We start from the raw sequence: 25,620 nt of genomic DNA on the forward strand, positions 1-25,620 counted from the left end.
CCTCCCACCCCTGTTCCCTTGAGATACCATGGCATCTTTCATCGTGCAATCTCTGCCCTGATATTCCAAGCAAAGGTTACGGTGCTTGAGAATAAGAAGCAATGGCACCAAAATGTTGTTGTGAATTGGCAAGTGAGTTCAAACAGCAATGTTAGCATATGAATCTGTGCAGCGCTGCCTGCTCCAAGCTTTTGGAAATCAAGAGTCAGGATACAAAAAAATATGAGGTTGGCTTCAAAATTATGGGATTTTTTTTAAATGGGTTCTTTTTGTTCCCTTTTTTGTTTTTGTTTTTGTTTTTTGTGATCTAGGTTTCAACGTTTTCAAGCTTTTCTCCACAACCATGAAGCCTAGAACCTTACTTTTTTTTTTATGTATGCTGAAATTTTTCTCTTATTCACATGACTCTAGGAGCTGGGGCTTTGAGAAAATAACAAATGTTATGAGACACATGATAAATTCATGAGCGTTGGCAACTCTTGTAATAGTAGCAAGGACACCACAGAGAATTTTTGGTTAGGCTTGGTTTTGTCTAGAAAGACTCCTTCTATTTTATCAGAGAGCCCAGGGTTCTCCTTTTACTCTCCCTGTTAAATGTTCAGTTCCCATCTGAAGGTACCTTGAGATCCTGCAAAATAGATGCTCTCCTTGTCCAGAGAAGTAAGACCATGAGTACACAATATTCTTGATGCTCTGTGTGTGTGGTATCCACACTGGAAGGAAAGAGAAGAAGAGGCAAAGATGGAGAGGAAAGAGGGGGGGCTGGTGGGAAATATGATTTTACATTTAGCGTTAGTGCTCAGCAATGAGATGTTCATAAGAGAGCGGAGCAGCCCTGGAACAGGCTACTGGCTAGAGTGAGGATATTGTGTATACACGGACAAGTAACTCAGCGATAGCTAGCCAAACACACATGCCCCAAGAAGTTGAGGAGACATTCCTAATGGTTTGTATGATTTAACCAACACCTGGACATGTGCATAGTTTTATCTGCAGGAGTTGGACTGGGGGCTTCATTTCTGCAAGAGGCCACAGTATGCAATACTGTGTCTGGATCCCTAAAAATTGGTGGGTAATTGCATGACCCCTAACACTTGTAGATATGCAAGTTACGATCAATCTCAAGCTGCTACAGATCGCTTGATGTCCTGAAAGGATCAGGGCAGAATTCACACGCTGATGACATTATGGGGGTTTTGACCTGCTGCTGCATTGTACGGACATAGAGGGGAAGACGGTCCAGGCCCTAAAGAATTTACAGCTGGCAACTGCACACAAGATGAGAGTGAGCCCATTCTGAACAGTGCACTGTGCAGCAGTCACCCCCCACCAGGTGCTGAGCCATTGTCCAAATCAAATTCAATCTCAGGGGCAATTGCTGCCCTTGGTTGGGTTTCTACCCAAGCCAAATGCAAGGGCCACATGTCCCCTCTTGGGTGTGTTCCCTTTTCCTTGGGACATTTACTTCTGTGGAAAGGGCCTATGTGCCACTCAAGTCCCATTTAAAATCTATTTTGAGGGGTTAAGGTTATTTTGATATCAGATGTTATTGTGAAGAGAAGGGACATTTCCTGTTAAAGTCCCACTTAATAGCCATGGGGCAGACTGTTTCCATGGACATCAGTGGCAAAAATCTCATTGACTTGAGTAAAGGAAAATCAGGCTCCTGTAATGTGTGGGAGTTTTAGCAGATGCTCTGGTGTTTCCTTACTGTCGTGTAGGCTTTCCCTTTTCCTTACTCCTTCTGGGGCTGTGCAGCCTGTCTCTCTCTCTCTCTTTTATTCTTTCCTTGGCAGGGTTTCCCTGAGTTTCCCCACAAAATGGAGAGTACAGAGCAGAAGTGGTGTTACGGGAGGCCCCATCCCTTTAAAGTGCTCTGAGCTGCAGCTTTCATCTGAAGATGATGCTGTTAATTCTCATCTGGCCAGCAATGTGCTGCCAGCAACTTGACTTTAAGAAGATAGCACAAACATTTTCTCCCATAATCTGCAGTAAATACCGTATTCCGGGGAGGCTAGAGAGACCAAGGAAAGTAACCCCTAGTTTTGCCTGTCCTCAGGAATGCTCCCTCTTAACCCTGACCAAGGAGAGAGGCAGTAAACGCGCCATCCAGTCTCTGTTCCTTCACAATGTCTTGAATACACTGAGAAGTCTGGCACAATGTTCAGTTTGTGTCACATGATGGGGAGGGGAGGACCCATGGAGCTGTCTAAGGGTGGCCTCTCCCCCGAGAATGGATGGAGTCTGGTACAATCCTAAGGCAAAGTCTTCTACAGCCGTGTTCTTATGAACCCAAAGATAAGTCATCTCTGGGCAGGATGATTTAGCAGCATCCATGGGCAATGGGGCTGGGCAGAACACGACTTCATTATATGCAGGGAAGCCATCCCAACCCTCCCCCTTCAATTCAGTCACAAAGTTTTAACAAGGGGCACCAGAGAAGCTCATCCAATATAATCTCAGCTTCTGGCCCAAGGTGGTGTCAGGCAACTGGGTGCTAAATGGGGTTGCCCTTTTATAGGGGTTTGAGAGCAAGGAGATATGGTATGAGTAGTTGTATCTCTAATGTATTTTAGCAATCATGGTGTGCATTGAGGATGAGCAGGAGGTTGCTTGGAAACACTAAGCAGTTAGTACTGTCTCTCTAGGATAAATGGTTGAGCCCATAGTAGGTTATTGCACAGAATGATTTGGCCTATGCAAGTTGGTTTCATAGATGATAAAGGCAGAAAGGACCCCTGTGATCATGTAGTTGACCTCCTACATAGAACTTCCCTGAATTATCATCTGTTTGACCTAGAGCCGATCTGTTAGAAAACCATCCTATCTTGATTTTAAAACTGCTAGTGATGGAGAATCAACCACAACTCTTGGTAAATTGTTCTAGGGGTTAATCTGCAGCAGCCTGATGGTATAACCAGCCTGGACAGCGTGGGATCTCCGTGGCTACCACTGAATCCAAGTTAACCACTGCCATTCCTGGCTGTTTGCTGAGTATTTGATATACAGTGCATTGAATTCAGTGTCTCTTCTATGCTGCGCACCATGATACGACAAACATCTCCTGTCTTCAGAAGCTCAGATAATGCAATAACCACCTCAAGTGCTTCCCAGCTGTTAACATACCATGAAAAATAAAGGAAGCTATTACCAGACAGGAGATGAGTTGGATATGAAAATAGCTCCTTTTCCTAGGCAAGATTATTGCACTGAGGAAATGGAAAAGACCCATTTTCTTTTGCAAGACAACTGGTACTTAGCTTTAGAAATGCATGTTGCAGTTCCTTGAACAGTTTTTTTTTTGAAGTAACTCCAGTGAGAAAATCTAACTCGGTCCCTTCTTTCTCATTAGGTTTGGTGAGAGAGGAACTTGTAAAGGTTTCACACTAAAGGCTGTAACTTGGAGCGAATGTTGGTTTATTTGGGAAGGTCAATTTTCTATGTGATGGATCTGAGTTCATGCACAAGGTCTGCTCCAAGTCCTGTTGAAGTGAATGGAGATCTTTCCATCAGCTGTAATGGGAGTTAGATCAGGGCCATAGGTAGGACATCCTAGAAAGATCCCTTCCAGGTTTCTGACCAGAACTTTGGATCAATCAAAACAGAGACAACCCACAAAGAAACCTTCCTAGATTTTTAGTGTGGCGTTTTCAAAGGCGGCTAAGAACACAAATCCCATTGACTTTCAGTGGCACTTGTACTTGTTAACTCTCTTGGGTGTTTTTGAAACATTACATTCAGAGCATTTAGTCTTGGTTAGTCTCTAAGGTGCCACAAGTACTCCTTTTCTTTTAGCATTTAGTCTGTTACAGATAGACCTCTAGCCTGGCTAAGCATATCCTACAAAACGTCTGACTTTGTGCCTTAATGCTTCATTTTAGTGCATTGCTTAAAAGATCTTGTTAAGCTAGGACACAACATGAGTGTCATTACTGCGGGTGCTACAGAAATGGGCATTCACTCCATTAAAAGACCCGATAGAATGTCCTTCCAGTTCTTCTTACGCACTACCTCTCTCTTCTCTGCCCCCTCTCCAGTTTTTTAACATACTTTTTGGAATGTGGACACCAGAACTGGATGCAGTATTCCAGTATCAGTCTCCCCACTGCTGAATCACCTCCCTTTCCACACTCACTGCTCTGTTTATTTATCCATGGATGGCTTTAGCCCTTTTTACCACAGCTTCACACTGAGAGCACGTGTTGCACAGCTTGTCCACTAGGGCCCCTAAATCCTTTTCCGAGTTGCTGCTTTCCAGGGGACAATCCCCCATTCTGCAGATGCCGCCTGCCTCCTTTGTTCCCAGATGTATGGATTTGCAAAGGGCTTTATGATGTGCAAAGTGAAACAGTGCAATAAATTCCTTGAGGAAATGAGTGTGTTTACCATGCGGAATAATAAAAAAAAATTCCATGTTTCTCCTTATGTCTCAGCTTGACTATGTGTCTTTCTGTCTTGTAGCCGGATGAATTGACCAACGCTTTGGAGATCAGTAACATTGTCTTCACCAGCATGTTTGCCCTGGAGATGGTCCTCAAGCTCCTTGCCTTTGGTATCTTCGGTTACATCAAGAACCCATACAACATCTTCGACGGGATCATAGTCATCATCAGGTCACTGCACGCTGCATGATACTTTCCACCATTCGCCTCCAAGTAGCTCCAGGAGACTTTAGACATGTCATGTCATGCAGGGGGTAGGAGTGACGTGGGTTAGTGTGAATTTAGAGCTCAGTGGGATTAATAGCGTCTTGGCCTTTTAGGGTCGTATCTTTAGAAGTGCTGTCCAAATGAAATGGACGTGACAGACGAGGAGTTCTATTTCTGCCATACATCTGGCGGCGTGGTGAATTTTCCACAGAAAATTCTGGGGAAAGCAGTGTAATGACCCCAAGTTGCAGGAGCACAGAGGTTTCCCAGAACGAATACATGAATATGTGACCTGGAAAGGCAAGAACAGGGCTGTGAGAAGGTGGGATACAATAAGTAATGGGTGTGGTGTCCACTGCAGGGGGCTCCCAACATCAAAGAGCAAGTGGTAGGGGTGCTGCAGATCTGGGGTGGGTTGTGCTGGCCCATGTGCATGGGAGAGGCTTCTTCTGCGTCTGTCCATGCTGTAACTGGCTTGGCCCACACCAGTCATCCCCTGAGCTTCGTGGCTGCTCAATTCACTCTAATTTTGAGAAAGAAAAATGTCGGGCCAGATCCTCTGGAGGTGTAAATCAGCATAGTGCCGTTGACGTCCATGGTGGGATGCCGCTTTACACTAACTGATGGCTGGGCCCATGGAGTTGAAATAAGTCATGACAATTAGAGAGGGGTGCAGACCCAAGTCCCAGATCCAAACAACTTCAAACTCTCTGAGATTGTTCAAACTTCAAACCCAATTTTACACTTGGCTCCGTCTCTTTATAATAATAATCTGAACTAAAACCCCCATGTTTGAACCCTCTGGAATTTCAGGGCCTTCCAAAATCCTGATCTAAATTTTGTGGCTGGAGCCCATCTCTGATTTTCAGTGGTCCAGACCAACCATGCATCTAGAACACCATTAAGTCATTTACTTTATCGCTAGATGCTGTAGCAGGTTAAACAACACTAAACTGGCTACAGAGGAAATAGATCAAGCATATATATTGAAGAGGGCTGATTCTGAGATCTTTCCAAGGTCAAGAAGGAGGCAGAGCAGCAGAGACAAATATGCAAGTTGACTTCCCCCCCACCCCCCTTTGTAAGTCCCATCTGTTCCTACAGCGCACTCTGATCCCAGGTCACAGGCTGGGCCAGACAGACACCCTGCAAGCTACTCACAATCCAATTAGCTACGGGTTTTGTTGTACTGTACATCAAACTGCTACAGGTCGGACAAGGACAGTGAGTTTGTTGTTTTCCCTCTTATGCTCCCGTAGTGTCTGGGAGATCATTGGCCAATCCGATGGAGGCCTTTCTGTGTTAAGAACTTTTCGGCTGCTCAGGGTCCTCAAGCTGGTACGCTTCATGCCTGCCCTTCGCCGCCAGCTGGTGGTCCTGATGAAGACGATGGATAACGTGGCCACCTTCTGCATGCTGCTCATGCTCTTCATCTTTATTTTCAGGTACCACCGACGGCTGCTTTTCTTCTTGAATTAATTGTTTGGCTTGATTAAATAATATGCAAATTAGAATGATAATAGAGCATGTTTGCCATGCAGCCTAGATGACAGAAGGGCTCACAATAGACTGACAGGCAGATATTCAACAGATGATTTACCACTTTGAGGTCTCAGTGTTTCATGCAATCCTTGTAATTCTGTAGACAAATGAAGAATACAGACAGACAACAACAGAAAAACAATCACTCCAGAGTTCCTGAGAGGCACAGTACAGGAGCAGCAGAAGCTTCCTAAAATTGGGGGGGCCACCAGCACCTGAACCGTGGCCCTGCCCCCTCTGTGCCACCCCTCTCCCCTAAGGCCCCGACCCTGCACCGCCTCTTCCCCCCCCCCTCCCCCCAAGAGACCCCCTCTATTCCGACACTCCTGACCCAGGAAGTTGTCCACAAATGGAACTTGATGGCTTAATGTTTTAGAGGGAGGAAATATGGGGTCCAGGAATTACTTTTTAACACTAGTCTACAGCTGAATGGCTCAGGGGGTTGATAACAGGGCATGCAGCCTGTCACCAGCTCCGCCCCACTGAGTTCTGGATTTGACTCTGACCGAGGTCAATAGTGATGAAACATGATCCAGAGAAGCAAGAACAACTATGGAGGGAGAGTGGGCACAAAGTGGGCAGTTGACCTAATGTTCTTTCGGGGAGCTATTTACCTCACCTTGTAGAGAATAGCAGGGGTCATTGCCGGTGGGTGTTTAGGAGCCAAAATGAAATGGATTGTTGGTCTTAGTTAATTTGGTAGTGGACAACTATCTGTAGCACCAAAAGTCACTTCCCAGCAACTTCATGGGATCATCTGTCCATGTCAAATAGAAGACTTTAGAAATAATAGTCCAGATTCTCAGATGGTTCAAATTAGCGTATTTCCATGGATGTGGTCCACTGGCTTCAGTGTAAATTACCTGAGAATTTGCCCCAATGCCTATGACAAACATCTTGGAAGATGGTATTTTTTATTAAATACTCAGAAAGCACCAGGAATTTATGTCAACTGTTAAATCTTCTGAATGTTTCCCCGGGCTTGTGTAATTCCAAGCTGTTTTCTCTATTCTTTCTCTGTTTGATGTCATTCATACTTGTATATTTGTCATGCATATTGTATATTTGTCATGCTTATGTCATACGGAATAGTTCCTGGCCACATATCCATTACGCTGCTTTGACAGAAGGAACTCAAAAGTGGGGGAATAGCTACCATTGCAGTTGCCACTAATTGGCCGCTTTGTTGGCATTATCAGCAAAGAGAACGAGGACTGAATGGTTAATGAAGATTGAGTGACCCTCTCAAGATCCTGGAAGTGGTCAAATCAGGTGTAAGGTCTATTTTTCATAGAAGATCCCTTTCTGGGAAAATCTCTGCGACCTGGCTGGCCTGAGCCATGACAGGTCAAATGTGCCTTGTTACACTAACATTTAGTGAAGGTATCCGCTTTTTGCCTGAGTCCTATATAATGAACGGAAAGCAGCCCCTCCTGCACCCTCAGCCCTCTTCAGAAATTCCTCAGAGAGGATACTGGCGATAGAGCTGGATTGTCTGAAGAGTCTTCAGCCATGTCACCCATAATTCCTTGGGCCAGTAACATCCATTCCAGGTCAAAGGCTGCATAAGGTGTAGAAAGCTCACCAACTAGTATTGAAGCTGTCTCAATGGGAACCCAGAAGCCATCAGGCTCTGAAATGGAGGGTCACCTGTAGGCATCTGGACTGAAATGGCAAGTAGAGGCTGTGGGCCTCAAGAACCAGTACATTCGGTGATGGTTCACCAGGGAGTTAGTGCAGGAACATAAGGACAAAAGTTATATCTAAGTCATGCTATTCTGCTTTCATCTTCTGGAAAGGCTCTTTTTTTGCGTATAACAAACCCGTGCTCTGATTCACCTTATAGTTGGTGTCCTCCTCTAAGGAGGACTCATTTCCTGCCTGCGGGAGCACAGATAGCACTCTCTATAGACCTACAATGTGCAGCTGGGAAAAGAAAGTGACCCCCAAAAGCGCTAAGATGCTCCCTGAAACCATGTGTCTCATGCAGTGATGTCTTCTATGTCGCTTCCTTTCCCTCTCCAGCATTCTCGGCATGCATCTTTTTGGGTGCAAGTTTAGCTTGAAAACTGATACGGGGGACACAGTTCCAGACAGAAAGAATTTTGATTCCTTGCTCTGGGCCATTGTGACCGTGTTTCAGGTAAGATCTGGGACCGCTGATGAGTTTTATTCTCTACCAAGCAGACAAATGTTGTTGCTTTTCAAAAAACTTCATTCACAGCATCACAGAGTTAACTGGACAAACTTACCATGAAAGAGGTTTGTTTCGGTTCTTCCCAATGAATTGACTGGTCTCAGGCTAGCTCTGAGTGGGCAAATGCCCTTGTCACAAAACCCACCACTATGTCGATCTCGCTTCTTAGCAAAGGCCAAAGCCTGAGAAGGAATAGAGATTGAGCAGCACTTTCATATCATTACACTTGTGCAAATAACAGATTTTCTCAGTTCAGTTTTGATTAAACTAAAAAGTAGGAAAAAAATTCTGGTCGCTCAAAAACACTTTGACCCAAAACAAAACATTTTGTTACATTCAGGGGTTTTTTAACCTTTGCTTTTTCCTTATATCTGGAAAAATCAAGATAAAATTTGAAACAAAGAGATAGAATGTTTTGACTTCGGGGGAATTTTTTTCCCCCAGACTGAAACATTTCAGCAGATTCAACATGAATGCATTAAACGTTTCAGTTGACCCAAATCTGCATTTTTGGGGGCCAAAATTCAAGAGATTTTGCCCAGCTGCAATCATTACACAATTCAGGTTGAAACATATCGGTCATTTTGAAGGAGGTTTCTAAAACCATTCAGTGCTGTACCTGTTCCATGAATAGACAGAAGACTTCTGTCTCCAAGGATACCAATCCAACACCTTCCTCCAGCACTGAAATTCACTTTTTAAAAATACCGTGTTTTAGAATTGGGGGACGAACAGACTGTCTCAGGTCAATCTAGCTCAGCAAATTTTGTAGGTGCTGGCTACACAAACAGTGGAGTTGGGATGAGGATTGCTGGACTGGTAAAGACTGTGACACAAAAGAAAAGCAAGGCAGAGGACTGGAAAATCTCTATGTAAACTTGCCGACTTTCCTGTGTAGACAAGATCTAAGGTATCATTAGAATGACTCATATATTTCATAACAGAGCAATGAAGCAACTTATTCCAGGAAGGTATTTCTCCGTAACATTAGCTGTCTTTCCGCTTAAGAAATAAGCCCTTAGAATGGGAAGCAGAGTGAGTATATTAAAGGCCCCCTTACAACCACCAACAGACATAAACTGGGTATAGTGGAGGAGAGCTTAGGAATGTTAAGCAGGATTTCTAGGTACAGGACAGGTGCACCTCATTAAATGAGTGGCAGTCCATGTGCAAACTGATCCAAACTCTCCATAATGCAGAATGTTAGCTCTCCGCTATATAAACAAAGACAGATTTTAATTCACTGCGAGGGGAAACTGACAGCACTTCCATGAGGTTCCTACTGTTGTAATAGCGGCTCATGTATTTATTTTTAACATTCAAAGTCATGTGTGTAAATAGATTCAGTGTGATGCACAAGGACATAACCTTACGCGGAGGCACAGGGCTAATGGGAGGCACAGGACTAAATGCAGCCGACTATATTTTCCCACCCCCAGATGCCGCCAACTCGTTGTTCCTGTTTTATAGCAGTGCTAGAGGACATCTTCATAGTAGAGACTGGATTAACAAAGGGCAAGAAACCATCCTCTTCTTTCTTTTCTTTTTTTTTTTAAATCCCTGGGTTTTTCAGCTATGGAAACATTGGCAGGCTAGGAATATCTTAAGTGAATCTTATGAAGGCTCCTTGGACTAGTCTTTTCAAAGGAAATATGTTTTCCTGCCAGTTTATCTTTTTTCCACCCAACAAGCACTTGTTTCCTTTCCTGAGTTTCTGGAGATCCCTCGTATCAATGACTGTGAGGAAAACCTGGGTTTTTTTCCCCAACGTCAGTTAACTCATAATGAGAAAAAATGTTCTGATTAAAGGAAAGCATGGCCCTGAAAAAGTGTGACCATCTCTTGATACAAAACTGGTGCCATCGCAGGCCTGTCAACTGGTAGCCGATCACCAGAGTACATGTAATCATTTGGGAACTTCCCCACCAAACAGTAGAACTCGCAGCTTGTGCAGCTGATAGGTTACCAGAGTGGGGATTTGAACTAGCAACCCTTGTGGGTCATAATGCTACTAGGCAAGCTGAACGAGGAGCCAGGGCAGAAGAGTATCCCAGGAAGAAGCCGCAGCTTGCAGATCTATCTCAGGTGCTGAGATCTAAATAAAGAGATCCTTTGCTGTCTCATCTGATTAGATCTCTAGCCGGTCAGAAAGGAGAGCGGGTGCTGCCTCTGTAAAGGAGGAAGGGATAAATCAGTGATTCAATGTGCATTTTAAACCAGCTGCTCCCGGCGAGCAGCGAGGAGTAATCGGAAAGTCTTTCCTTCCCACTCCATGCAGATCCTCACCCAGGAAGACTGGAACGTGGTGCTCTATAATGGCATGGCATCCACCTCCTCGTGGGCGGCACTCTACTTCGTGGCCCTGATGACCTTTGGCAACTACGTGCTCTTCAACCTCCTAGTTGCCATCCTGGTAGAAGGCTTCCAAGCAGAGGTAAGGAGGCTTAGCAAAGCAATGGGGCAGGGAACTGGCAGCTGCATGTAGGAAATGGGTGAGGGGGTCAGCCTCATGGCCTCTTCATCAGTAGGGAAATAGCACCTTATCTCTAAACAACCCTCCAAGGACCACAGCAGTACCTGGCCCCCCAGACCCTCCAGTAAAGCCCACCAGCTGGAACAAGATAGGACACTGGTAATCCAGTGCTCATGGGGGAAAGGGCCAAATTGAATTAAGCCTGGTCTACACTTCAAAGTTGGTGTTTCTGTATCAGCTAGTTAGTGGTGGGGGCAGTTACTGACATAAATAGGTCGGCATAAGTCCTAGTGTGGATGCAGTTATACGATGGATGCAGTTATAAGCAGAGTAGGAGTGATAAAGCTTGTGATGAGGTGCCCTTGTGATGCCTGTCTAGCTCTGATGGTTCCATTCTAGAGAGGATGATCCAGTGGTTAGAGCATTTGCCTGGCATTCACAAGACCACGCTCCACCAGGTTTCCGGTGTGACCCTGGGCAAGTTGCTATGGGTATGTCTCCAGTTTGTGCTGGAGATGTAAACTGAATCATCCTGAGCGTGGTCCCAGCTGAGACTTGAGGCACAGACTTGGGTGACTGGATGCTTGCACCACTGTGACTATACTTCTGGTTTGAGCGTGCTAATGTGGGTATGTCCTCTTGCTGGAATGTACACCTGCCGCTCCTGCACAGACGTGTCTACACTAGGAGCTGGGGATGTAGATTCCCAGCTTGAGGAGATATACTCGTGCTAGCTCCCACTAAGCTAGCGTGCTAATAATAGGATGTGCCCAGTGGGATGGGCTCACCGCTCTGAGTACGAACCTATGGTCTCTGGCGGTAAGTACTGGGGTCAGAACCACTGGTCTGACCCCATATGGCTGTTCTTATGTACCACCACCTGAAAATGAGTGCTAAAACAGTATATGTGGCCAGGGGCCTGGGTAATGTCCAATCGCCTTATCTTGGGTAAGGAAGATTAAAGAAATGACTATTTCTCAGTCTGCTTTGAGACGTTCCCAAGTGTCAATCCTGGAACCCGCTGACCTATTCTGCCCTTCTCCGTTTTTTCCTTTGGAGCAGGACAGATCCATATGTAGCATGGAGTTTTAAATGAGAATTATGATCCCATTTCTGGTTTAATATATTATCCAGAAGCTTTTGTGAAGTCAGTAGGGCACGGACATGATTTTGAGACTCACCTAAAATCATCCAGCCTCAGTTCAAGTTGAAAATAATGATCCAAAACGCTTGAATCACATTTTTGGATTTTTTTTGTATCTCAAGGCATGCAAGAACAGAGAGGCTGCTCAGCGTTTTGGAATATCGAACCAGCGCTAAGCCCATGGGAACTCAGAAACAAAATGAGGAAGGGTTTCAATTTTCATTCTCTAAATTCCCAGGGTGTGGAGAGGAAAGAAAATCTTTTATTTATTTCAGAGTAGCAGCCGTGTTAGTCTGTATCCACAAAAAGAACAGGAGGACTTGTGGCACCTTAGAGACTAACCAATTTATTTGAGCATAAGCTTTCATGAGCTACAGCTCACTTCATCGGTTGCATAGAATGGAACATATAGTTAGATAGATATACAGATAAGTTGGAAGTTACCAACAGACTCCAAGGAGAAACTGCTGAGCTTGAATTAATATGCAAACTAGATACCAAATTAACTTGGGTTTGAATAGAGACTGGGAGTGGCTGGGTCATTACACCTATTGAATCTATTTCCTTAAGTTAAGTATCCTCACATCTTCTTGTCAACTGTCTAAATGGGCCATCTTGATTATCACTACAAAAGTTTTTTTCTCTTGCTGATAATAGCTCATCTTAACTAATTAGCCTCTCACCGTTTGTATGGTAACTTCCAACTTATCTGTATGTGTATATGTATATGTGTGTGTGTATATATATATATATCTATATCTATCTTACTATATGTTCGATTCTATGCATCCAATGAAGTGGGCTGTAGCCCACAAAAGCTTGTGCTCTAATACATTTGTTAGTCTCTAAGGTGCCACAAGTCCTCCTGTTCTTTTTATTTATTTGTTAATTATTTTTGATAGCTTTTCACCTTGTCCCCAGAAATCTCATCGTTTTCATATTTTTTCTGCTTACATTGCATTACATTACACCGAGACAACACTGCGGTTCACTGTGAAGTACCACTGAAATATGCATGCACCAGAAACACCCTTCTCCTCAAATTTCACAACTACATTTTCCCCCTTTAAGGTGATCTGCATGGTTTCCATTATTAAAAAGTCCGTTCCCAGCTTCCCGATAAGTACCAGGACAGGCAAATGAACAGAAACAGCTAGTTTGAAAATCTTATCTTCATTGTTTATTCCCAGACTCTCAAAGCGGCTTTCTCAGGATCACAGATCTGTGTGATACATGCACTTTGCCAGGGATGCTACAACTCTTCACATCCTTGCCTCTTAGCAGAACTGGCATGATCCTGCTTCTATTGAAGCCTGTGGAAATTCTGCCACAGACTTTCGCAGAAGCAAGATCAGCCCCCAAAGAAGGAATCACCAGGGTTCATGGAGAATCTGGGTGGGCTGTGCTGTGCGGCGGGGTGGCAGCTGGCTGGAGTTTTGCTCTGCGGTGCTAGTTGTCTTCAAAATCCCACATGCTGTGCAGAAAGCTGGATCCAAAGCCTCTTGGAAAGTGCCTGGACTCTGGTACAGCTGGCTGGCAAGTCTGAGGCCGGTTCATTTACATTTTAAAGTGGTAGCTTTTCATGAATTAAACATAAAAATGAGTAACCCATCAATGCAATAACCCTGGTGGTGGTGATTTTTATATTGAACTCCCTTCGTTTGAAGCCGTTCCCCATGTCATCAGTTTTCAGTGTGCTGCAGATTTTTGCACTAGCCGCTACATCATAGAAGTAGTCAGTTGAAAAGGGTTTGAAAACTCGCAGCTGATCGGGACAGTTCGAGTTCTGGGCACCTAAAAAGTTGGGGAAGGCAGTCTGAGATAATTGGCTGAACACATTAGCTGCATACTACTGCTAAAATGATCCACGGTGACATAGTTAACAACACTGGTCACTAAACGTTCATGATGAGCTTTCAGAGATACCAGCCAAATAGAAATGAATGAAAGTTTCAATTTAGACTTCCCCATAGCTTGTATGTGTTTTGAGGTGGGAGTGTAATATATGAAAAGGAACTGGGTACCTAGATTGTAAGTTCTTTGGGGCAGAGATTCTTTTGGTTCTGTTCGTACAGGACTTACCACAGTGGACCCATAGATGATGTGGGAATACAAATAATAATACTATTATGTGTGTGTATCACAGCCCACGGTTAGATGGAATCAGAATAGCTCAAATGTGTGTCATAGGCCCTGTATTGCTAATGAGAATCTCATTGAACTCAAGAGGCAGGGACTGTTCTTTTTTGGAGCTGAAGGATCTAAGTTTTATCTTTTTGCTTCTACCACCAAGTCCTACGCCGCTATAAATGTGTTACGATGGGTAGAATTTGAGTAATTTGTGTTTGTTTGCCTTTGCCCAAATCATTCTTCACCTTGGTTCATCCCTCCAAAGTTGCCCGTATTTCATGACTCTTGCTGCTTTTGAAGCTCCTGTCTCTCGGGGTCCACTAGTGTGTCTCACACCTCCCGGCCCTCAGAGAAAATCCTTTAGGATATTATAAAAACGCTGAATGTGCGTGCCAGCCATGTACGCTGGGGAAGGGCCACCAGTATCAGCCTTTTGATCTTCAGCAGGTTCCAGAGATAGGAGGTCATAAACATTCCAGATGAAGCACACAGGCTGTGCCAAAAGTTAACAGCTAATTGAAATCCAGGAGTCCGCTGCGCAGGCCTCCTTTCTGTTCTGCCTGGGCTGTAGAGTAGATGCAGCTGTTTGATGTTGCCAGGCAGACCCAGCCAGTCCTACTTTGCACTTTTCCCCTGTTTTTTTTTCTAAGTGTAAGTCCACATTCATGCTCTGTTCCTTGCCCAATCAGCTTTATCGGCTACACTATTGCTGTTTCATTTGCACCCTTTAATCCCTGGGTGCTGGGCCCCAGCTCCCCTTTGATAAGAAACTTGTCTTTAAATATGTTGTCATTGACGAAAACAAACAATGGAAGTGGCGGGGGGGAGGAAGAATGGGCCATGGGCCATGAATTATTCACTAGCTAGTCTTGGTGTGTGTGTGAGGGGGGGCGGAAATCAGTGCTTTTGTTATCCACTCTGTCTAGATACATTTTTAACTGTCTCGGGGAATTTATAATACTTCTGCTTATTCCAAGCTGTTTCATTCAGTAAGAGAGAGCAAGCAGAGAGAAATCATATTTGCCTCATATATTTTTCTGTGATGACTTCAGTGAACAAATAATGATGCATTAAGTGAGTCTGGTAAGGGTACCAGCCAAATGCCTGGCGGTAAAGAGAGTGTTCTGGTTTGTAACTTAGAGTTAAGCTAAAGGATAGTCCCCTTCTCCCTTGGATTATAGTTGGTCGGCTCTCTAAAGCTCCCTTCACATGCCCATGGCTCCAGACAAGTCCATCCCCACTTCAAATATCTTTTCTGGTTTCCCCTTACCTCCTGAAGCAAATGTAACCACCTTCCCCTTTTCTGCAAAGCCCTACACAATCGATCTCCTACATAGAATCATAGAAGTGTAGGGCTGGAAGGGATCTCAGTAGGTCATCTAGTCCAGTCCCCTGCACTCAAGGCAGGACTAAGTGATATATAATACTGTACATATAATGCTCTGGCTCTTGCCTCTATTCATTTGTCCCCTCAGCATGACCGACAACCGCCTTGGTTTACCATCTTGTGTTCTTACTACCAAATAGAACACATGTTTACACACTGGCTCTCTGTCCCCCTTTAATAGCTGAAATACTATGAGCCCAGACTGCAGTGGACTAACAGCTACCGTGTCTTCTAGCTCAGGTAGTCAAAACTCATATTTTTTAGCTCCAGAGGTCACAGGTTGAATCCTTGCTGTGGAAATAATGTTTGTTGCAAAATCCACGCTGGCCTTTCCACAATGTCCTGTCTCCTGCTTGTTCTCTAAACGGCTGAATCATGTGCTACTATGAAGACAGAAATTGGTAGCCGTGTGCCATATTCTCGATAAATATGTAATTACAGTCTTCACAAAATGGACCCTGTTTTCTTGTTAGTGTTTAATGGCTCCTTTTGGAGCTGGTACAGACTGTGATTTAAACGTGTAAGAGACAGTTTTTAAAGCCTGCATCAGAACAGCCTAACCACCCCAGGAATTAAATTTGTAGCATGCATTTTTCTTTCTGGTTTCCTTCTTTAGGAGGCTTGGCAAAGCTTATGGCTAGAGGCTTGCCAATTGTCTCTTAGCAAGTACAGTATGCACTAGAGAAATCCCACCAGAGCCATATTTCAGCCACGAGGCCTTGTATCAAACTGCGTGCTAATAAATGAATAACTTAGCTCTAGTTTTTATACAGCAAAGACCGGCAAATCTTCCTTGGCTGCAACTCGCAGGAAGAAGCATTCAGCAGAGCTGAGGATTTTTTATTTTCCTGTGGCTTTATTCTTTGATTTGTTGACTAGCTGTTGATGCCAAAATATGAAAAATCTTTTAAACAGCAATCCTCACAAAGTCATATACTACAGAGGAACTTGTCTGAAGTCTTTTGCCTTGCTCTTCTTCTTTGACACTACGTGTGAGTATGATCAGAAAGGTGGTTATGTACAAATGGGCCTTTCTTAGTCATCCGATCACTCCAAGTCACGTGGGCTGACTTTACTGATAGAATTGGGGGGGGGGGGTTGCTATTGTTGGCCCTCCCCTACAGCTAAAGGAGCAAGCTGGGTTCTGTTCTATCCTATGCGTCATTGACAAAATTGCCAGCTGACTTTGATTGGGGGACTCCTTTACTGATGATGCTGTCAGAGGCTTGATCTTCAGATCTTGACTTATGAAGGGTGCAAATTTGACAGGGACATCAAAGGAAGAGAATAGACATGGAAATCCACAAGGTCAGGCATAGTATAGAGCATCCCTGACTTGCATGTATGACTGCAGAATGATGAGCTAAAGGGCAAAACTTATGCTTGTGTAGCTGAGTCACGCGGAGGTTCCAGATTGACTGATTGGAAAACTATCTCAAATCTGCTGTACGACGCCACCCAGAGCTTCCAGAATTATGCAGATCTAACAGCTACTGTATGTTAATTCTTCATCCGTGAAACACAAAAGATGAACAAAGAAACTCAATCACCTCTCTTAATAAATAATCATTTCTTTGGCTGCACCACTTAGCAACACACTGCCAAAGAAATTAAATTCATCACCACCTTGGGGAGAGCAGTGTGTGTCTATTAAGACCATGGTGGGTTTGTACAGGCACCAATTAAGAAACTGTGCTCCTTATAAAGACCAATTTGCACAACTTCTCTGTAGCCTTGATGGATCAGTTGGACGGCTTGCCAGAGCAGTTCTGTCCTGCTGACCACACACAAAATGAAATTGTTCAGGAGAACTTTACAAGACAAGCATTTGTACTCTAGCCTTTTAAATGAATTTAGCTTAGTCTTTTTGGTAGCGTACCTGGATGTATGAAAGCAAAGAACCAGTGTTCAAATCCGGTAAAGACATTTCAAAGAGGATTGTGTGGCTGAGGGTTCGGCTTTGGCATGCCAAACCTCTCAGCAACATAATCTTCTGGTTGCTGGTCAGGGCCCTGTGTGTCGAATTAAAGGTCTTCTCCCAAATCCCAAACTCACTGTCACCATTGGCCCTCCTGTTGGCGGTCTAGAAGGAGACGCTAGAGACTGAATCCGCCGTGAAGACTGAATTATTCCTCCCTGCTAGAGACGGTCCATGATGGGGTAGCGTGTGCCTCTGTGTCCGTTCACCACTTGTGTTGTATCACTTCTGTGGATCCCGAAGTGTCTAATCTGGGGTCTGTTCATGTCTGTATTGGGGAGGATGTACCAAAGCACTCAGTATTAGCCTAACTGCTCCCACTGAACTCAATGGTGAAACTTCCATCCACTTCAACGGTCACAGAGCTGGGCCAATGCTGAGGTGCAACTCACCAGCCGCTGTAACTTGGCACATGTCCCCAGGGTCCTCTGGGGTTAGGGTGACCAGATGTCCCAATTTCATAGGGACAGTCCTGATATTTGGGGCTTTGCCTTATATAGATGCCTATTACCCTCCCCCACCCCCACCCCCATCCCGATTTTTCACACGTGCTGTCTGGTCACCCTATCTGGTGGAGTGCTCCGTGGAGCTCCGACCTTCTACCAGCTGAGTTTCAGCCCTGAGAGCATCTGAAAATCCCACCTTACATGTTTTGGTAATAAATGATTTTTCATTTGTTTCCTGCAAGGATCGCATGGTTCTCCATGTGGTGTTTGTATAATATTCCAGTATAGAGACTTCTAACAAGAAGCAACATGACTAGACAGAATTGTTAACTAGGCCCCCTGAATGAGATGCACCATAGGCACGAAAGATGTTACGGCATGAAGGTTAAAGACAAGACTATTTTCCAAACCACTGGGGAGCCCAGCGTGATTCACAGAGATAAGACTGACAGCACAGAGATGAAAATCACCGACTGCTGCTCAGAGGTGTCCCCACGAGGCACAGACCCCCTGCTCTCCAGCATGAAATGCTGTGATCTGTATTTGTTTGCTGAAGATATTGAGGCATGAGTCAGCCAACAAACTAGCTGTCATTAAATACGGATCTTTAAAAAAAATATAGGCAGATGTTTTGGAAGGAGAGAGTGTTTTAACTGCACAGCCTGAGTGGAAATAACCTGGAGGGAGGTGGTTACTCAGTTGCCATAAAGCCACCAAGTCTTAAGTCTCCAGCTGTGGCCATCTTCACTTTCAACCCTCTCTCTTTGTCTTCAAGCCACGTCTGCTGACTTTACTGACATAAATAAGCTCCCAGTACTATCTCAGCCCTGCAGAGCAGGTGCAGTTATGGAAGAGCAGGTGCAGTTCTATTCTACCTCATCCTACAATGCTGCCCAGTGACTTCTGATTGCAGAATCTTTATCATAGAATCATAGAATATCAGGGTTGGAAGGGACCTCAGGAGGTCATCTAGTCCAACCCCCTGCTCAGAAGCAGGACCCATCCCCAATTAAATCATCCCAGCCAGGGCTTTGTCAAGCCTGACCTTAAAAACTTCTAAGGAAGGAGATTCCTTTATAACGAGGCAGGATGAAAGATAGGGCAGGGCTTGATTTTTCAGATCCCGGGTTGAGTTTTTCAGTACTGGTAGCTAGAAAAATATCCTTTTGACACCTAAACCCAGCAGCTTGTGAGTTGGGATCATGGAGAGAGGATAGATACGGAACCCCGTGATGCCAGTTTTTCTTAGTCCCTTCTCTGGTAACAACACTTTCGCGTTTTGCAGTGGGACCCATTGTTCGGTTAGGTTAGACACTGAGGTGAATGCAGCAGCATTGGCAGGAGCTATATCTTGTATAAGGGCGTTTCAAAGCAGTTCCCATACACATCATAATGCTTAGCGCATATAGTGTGACCGTGCCCAAAGGCCCCAATTAAGATCAGGCACCACTGTACAAATACAGTCAAAGAGAGAGTCCCTGCCCCAGCTTTCGAAACACTTTACAAACCTTACTTGATTAATACCCACAACAGGTAAGTATCATGGTCCCCATTTTACAATGAAAAATGCAACAGCTGCAAACACCGAGTTAGGGAAAGTGAGGTACAGCAGGGTTGAGAGATTTGCCAGTGGTCACTCAAACAAGTCAGTGTTGGAGCTAGAACCTGAAGCATACTCTTCCATGTCCCAGTCTATGCTCAACCCACGAGATGACATGGCCCCTCTGATGGGATGAAGTGAAGATGGGATGGGATGGGCAGCCATTGGTCTGGCATTAGTAACTTAAATGGATCCAGGGAATTTTATTCAAAAAGGTCTCTTTCTTGGTCAAGAGCAAAACACTAATCAAACATTAAATTCCCCCATCCCTTCCATGCAGGGTGACGCCAACAGGTCGGACACAGATGAGGATAAGACATCTGCCAACTTCGATGAGGATTTTGAGAAGCTGAGAGACCTCCGCGCAACAGGTAAGAATAAGCTTGAATTTCCTTCTGCGGTGTGCATAGCTATGCTATAACTCTGTTTCCAGAGGCCTTGTAGAATGGTTTAGGTGAGTGTTTCCCACATGGTGGGTCCCAACCCACCAGGAGGCCTGGTGGCATTCCCTCTCCCCAACTACCCTCCTCTCTGGTGCTCTGACATCCCCAGGCAGAGGCATGGCGGGGTGGGATCTCCGTGGCAAGTGACAGTAAGCCTGGTAGTGATTGCAGCCCAGCTGCGGGGAGAGAGGGGCTGGCTGGGGCACAGAAGGGGGTGGGCTGGGGGGAGCTAACTAGGGGGCTTGGGCTTGGGACTAAGGGGCTGGGGAGGGGAAGGAGCAGGTGCAATGGATCCCCAAAAAAGACAAAATACAACTTAGTGAAAAGTTTGGGAACTACCGGTTTGGGAGCTCTATCGCTTTTATCTCCCCTCGGGGCAGTACATTTCATGTGGTGACTCACCTGGCTGCTATGCTTGCGGGGCAGTAGTTTTGCATTTTCAACTAGTCAAAAAGTATTTCGAATATGAAAAAGACTTTCCAGTCTGAACAAATACGAAAAGAGAACGTGTGTTGCTTTTCAATATATCCTTGCCTCAGATATTAAACTGTATTGGCTATTTGGTCACATTACATCTCATCCCCTTTTAATTTTCAGGGTGGGGTTTTCTTAAAATTTTAAAGTGTCTTTTGGGCCTGTAGCCAAAATTCATTTGACTCAGTGAAATGACAGTCATCTGGTGACCAAATGGAATTAATTGCAGATAGAAACAGGAGTATTTTAATGGTTGGGGTCACCAGTTGAGGGAGCTGGAGCAATACTAGGTGATTTAACTGCCCAGTCATTCAGCTCAACTGGAAAATTCCAAATATCGGGTTATCAAATTCATCTTCACTGCAGACGGTTGGCCAACAAACCATAGGCTGAAATTCCTTTGTATAAGCTGTTTGCAGAACCACTTCGAATAACAGGCCCATTCCAGGGCAGGAAGGAAATTGCCACTTATTCTCAGGAAGTTCACAAATAGAGAACAGGGCTGAACTCTCAGAATAAACTATGGACATCTGATGAAGTGAGCTGTAGCTCACGAAAGCTCATGCTCAAATAAATTGGTTAGTCTCTAAGGTGCCACAAGTACTCCTTTTCTTTATGGACAAGGAATAGCTTGACCATTTCCAGTCTCCATAAACCTCCTAAATGCCAAGATGTGTACAAACAACATACGGGCATTAATGATCCCATTACAAACCCATTGGCCTGTAAAATGTGTATAGACAGAAGGATCTTGTGTGGTTCAGATTAGCAGATTTGGGGCTTCCACCCCTTGAAGTGATTGGCAAAGCCTCTATGGATTTCCGTGGTTTATGGACAGGCTTTGTGCATCAGCAAATAAGCAAACTGATGCTAAAAATACAAGGGCACGGCATGACAAAAGCAGGCATCAGAGGAGAATTAGCCGGGGTAATAAAACCCTTGGCTTTCTCCGTACAGTGGAGGCGGAATCATTTCCTGAACTACCTGTACAAGTGTAAAATTATTCTTCTCTCCTACATATGGCAGATGGTCTCATCCTCTCCCCTCCCCCAGGCGGCAGATTCTGCAATCATTAAACCGAAATCCACTGAGCCAACATAAATTAAGATTTGCTCTCGACTCCAGACCTTGTCTTTGAATCTAGGCTTTTGATGACAGAGTATTACTGCACTCAGCAGTGCAGAAGGAGTTTTGTTCTGTAGATTCTTGTTTATCTTCATCGTGAACACTGTTGCTGCAATTTTTAACGAGTATATTATGTTGCTTTCTGAAAAGATCTGATGCTGTGTGGCCGTGACAGCCCCTATGTCTCAAGGAGAAGTCCATTTTCCCTTGCCTTAGAGCTGAAACAATGTGGTGTAACTGCTCCCTTTCTTTTTATTAACTAGAAGCAATTATCAGGGAAAAGTAGTTCATTAGGTTATTCTGTTGTGCTTCCATAGATGTATGCATGTTTAGGAACCCTTCGCATTTCCTGTCCCTGGAATGGATGACTAACGATCACAGTGTACGTTTGTACAGTGCCTTCCGCCCCAAAGGAATCCAAAGCACTTTACAAATCATTTAATCTCTGCACCACAGGAAGAGAAGAATAATTTATCCAGATTGCAATTTGGTGAACACATGAGGACTAACAGCCGTTTCTCTTAGGGTAAAAATAATAGCCATACAATCTGCAACTCCAATCCTGATTGCTGCTGAGCACCCGCAACTCCTTGTGTAGTCCGGGATGAGTTTCTAACTCAGCAAATGCTGATGACCTAGTGGCTAGAGCACTGGACTGGAACTCAGGACACCTGGGTCCGATTGCTGTCTCTGCTGCTATCCAACTAGGTTACCTTGGACAAGTCACTTCGCCTCACCATGCCTCAATTTCCTCCATCTGTTAAGTGGGGATAATGATACCAACCCCTTTTTAAAGCAGTTTGAGATCTAGGGAAGAGCTAGGGGTTATTATTAAGACTGGGCCTTCTGAATGCTCCTGACCTTGGCCTTCTATCTCCTATGAAAGACCCACCCGGCATTGATGGCACCAAGGAGTTTCCATCTGCTCTTCCTGTTCAGTGAAGTCAATAGGAGATAAATGTGGGTTGCCTGTTTTAAAAGTGCTGGTTGCAGTCCCCAGCTAAGCTCCTGAGCAGAACCCTAACTGCAGCTCGCCTTCTTTCCAGAGATGAAGATGTACTCCCTTGCCATCACCCCAAACGGTCACGTGGAGGGCAGGGGGAGCGTACCCCCTCCCATCATCATGCGCACTGCTGCTACTCCCATGCCAACGCCCAAGTGCTCGCCGCACATGGATTCGGTGCACACCTTCGTGGACTCAAGGAGAGGGAGCAATGCTTCAGTGGATCCCCTGAGCTATGATCAAAAGTCCTTGGTATGTTACCAGTATTGGCAGTTTCCCCCTATTCTCTGCCTTTTATATGTAATAACACAGAGGGGGAGATAAATGTATAATCTTATAGGCAGGGCTGGTAGCGCTGCCTGTGATTAAGGTTGCCCAATATTTCCCATTATAAAACCCTGTTTTCAATTGCATATAACTTTGAAAAAAAACTAACCCTTTGGGCTGATCTTTTCCATGCTGTGTGTGTGCCTCAGGCAGAATTGTTCTGGGAAATTGCAGCCAAAATAGTTTAGCAATTTCTGAGAGTGAGGCTGGGGAAAAATACATGATTTCTTCCCATGTTAAAAAATCTCAGGTGATCTTTTCTTTGACCAGCTTTAGTGTCCCCATGCTTTGGAGCTAGGACTTGAAATTTGGCAGGGGGTGGGTCAGGGATATGCCCTTTGCCATCCTTGTGAAAAGGCTGTCCCATGGACAACAACCTCCTGGTAGCCCTGATTCATCCACAGAACAGGTCCAGCCTGCGCACTGAATGAGGCAGGAGTCCTGTGGGGAAAAATACTATGTGATTATGTAATTAAAGACAGTATCGTAATGCATACACACAAAGAGACATAGTTAAGGTTGCACACTGGCAATCTTCATCTCGGCATTTACTAATTTTTGAGTACTTGACTTTGCAACCTTTAATGCTCTTTTAACATTTTGGGTGGGTGGGTTTGGTAACATATCTAGGTTGTGTAAGAAGCTGATCACAAATTGGAATTGCCATACTGTGGTAAATTCTCACATTTCTATTCAGACTAAAAGTCAAAATATCTAAACCTATTGCAGAATGTGAAAAATTTGGATTTGGAAATGTCATAATGTTTTGTTTCAGGTAGATATTAATCTCTGCACGGCCTGACCTGTCACGGTGTTTGATGGGATTTATAGTTCTGGGTCCCTCAGTCCCCATTCTCCCCAATTGGCCCAGCTCTGTGGTTGGACTACATCTCCCGTGATACATCCTGGTGACTTCCTATCCCATGATGCACTGCGACTCAGCCGTAATTTTTTCTACCCTGGGTTGGGTGGTGGAAATGAAGTGATCGGTGGGAAGGTGAGATCAGGCAGCAGGGGGCATGATGAAATAGGGCAGGATGGTCATAACAGTGGATTCAGGCTGTGGAGAAGCAGTGGGGAATCCAGAGTTGCAGGCTGGACTGACAGGTGCAGAGCTGGATAGTGTGTGGTCTGTCATCAGGAGGGCTGATGTGGCAGGGAATGCCTAGAGCAGTCAAGATGAGTTGCTGGTTCTGTAGTCACTGGAGAAACTAGGGTCTGAGGACTTTGCTGCCTCATCCGCAGAAGGCTTAAGGAAGAAGAGGTTACTGGGTGCTGCACAGTTGGGGGACAGGGACTCAGTGCCCCTGAATGGTTTCCCTTGGTTACGATGGAGGTGTCAGGAGAGGGGGTGAGCTGGCTCAACTGACTGGAAGCAGGCAGTCCCAGACATTACACCTGGGCACAGTCTTCGAGAGGTTTCATTTGGCTTTAGCACAGGCAAACCACTGTGGTAAGAAACACGTTCTTCCTGGAACGACTGCACAGCCCCCGGGTGCCTTGGAGATGAGCCAAGCATCTCCTGTCAGGCAGGACTAATGGGCGGTGGCTCTGCAGGGCCCTAATTCCTTGTGGCGTTTTAATGATTGGCTAGATCTCGGGAGGCCGGAATAAACCATCTTGGAATGACTGCGAAGGAATCTGAATGCTTGTTCATCCCTCGCGTGGCTGCTCTGCTCCTGTTTATTATACCCAGCCCCTTATTGAGGGGAACAGACAGAAACCAAGAGCTGAAATCATGGATTATCCTTAGGGAATAACCATCTGAGGGGAGAGAGATGGCTGGAATTACTGAACAGACAGTAGATTTTGTTACACTCACAGCAGGGCAGTGCTGGGGGGAAGGACTGAAAATAGAAGGACCAGAGTTAATGGACAAAAACGGGTTTGCATCTCTGCTTATCTGCCCTGTTTTTCACTATGTAGCTTCAATATCATGCTGACATCAAAGCAGTGGAGCATGAATGCACTTCATGCAGCGTACTGAGGTAGAACCGTTATCACCTTTGGTAAGCTGCCTAGCCAAGGTAATGCTTCTGAAAAGAAAAACGAGATGACTCTATCGTTTGTCTTGGGTTTAGATGGGATTGCTGGCTCATGGCTCGAATCAGGGCACAAGCAGCCACCCAATGGAACAGCACTGAGATGAACCTTAATCAAAACCAATGAGAATGCTTAAAGCAGTCAGCTCTGTTTCTGTGCTGGAAGGAAAATGTTAAGAGAAAAGGAGATTTCTTTCTAGGCTTCGCTGCTCTGACCTTGAACACTTTTCGTACCAGGAACTATTCAGCAATGCAAATTGCAGTTACAAAATAATCATCACCAGACATTTGTTTGCGGGGGTGGGAAGGGAATCCATTTGAGGACATATTTAAGGAAAAATAAGACTATTGTCTGGGTAAAATTTTCAAAAGCACTTAGATGCCCAAGACCCACTGGAAGCCAATGTGATTTAGACATTTGTTAGTGTCTAAGGTGCCACAAGTCCTCCTTTTCTTTTTGCGAATACAGACTAACACGGCTGCTACTCTGAAACTAAATCACTTAGGTGGTTAAAAAAATATTGCCCAGTGGGAACAGAGTCTTAGGGCTGGACACATTTTTGCTGCCAGAGTGGTGTAAAGGGATCTTAGTTAGTGTTAATGAGAGGCAGGCCCTTAGGAACCGGTTGTGTGATTTTTACCATGACACACAAGAATGTA

The 25,620-nt window shown here is 44.8% G+C and overlaps 1 protein-coding gene across 3 annotated transcripts in view; it reads left to right on the plus strand.

Moving 5' to 3' along the window:
- Window positions 1–25,620, plus strand: part of CACNA1H (calcium voltage-gated channel subunit alpha1 H) — a 208,316-nt gene that overhangs the window by 116,223 nt on the left and 66,473 nt on the right. For all 3 annotated transcript variants that reach the window (XM_048866479.2, XM_048866482.2, XM_048866481.2), the window contains exons 9-14: window positions 4,462–4,613; window positions 5,909–6,094; window positions 8,217–8,334; window positions 10,667–10,822; window positions 19,827–19,917; window positions 22,635–22,843. In XM_048866479.2, coding sequence (XP_048722436.2) covers window positions 4,462–4,613; window positions 5,909–6,094; window positions 8,217–8,334; window positions 10,667–10,822; window positions 19,827–19,917; window positions 22,635–22,843 — 912 coding nt within the window. The remainder of the gene's footprint in view (window positions 1–4,461; window positions 4,614–5,908; window positions 6,095–8,216; window positions 8,335–10,666; window positions 10,823–19,826; window positions 19,918–22,634; window positions 22,844–25,620) is intronic.

The sequence above is a fragment of the Caretta caretta genome, chromosome 10, assembly GCF_965140235.1.
Source record: "Caretta caretta isolate rCarCar2 chromosome 10, rCarCar1.hap1, whole genome shotgun sequence".
NCBI classification, from domain to species: Eukaryota; Metazoa; Chordata; order Testudines; family Cheloniidae; genus Caretta; species Caretta caretta.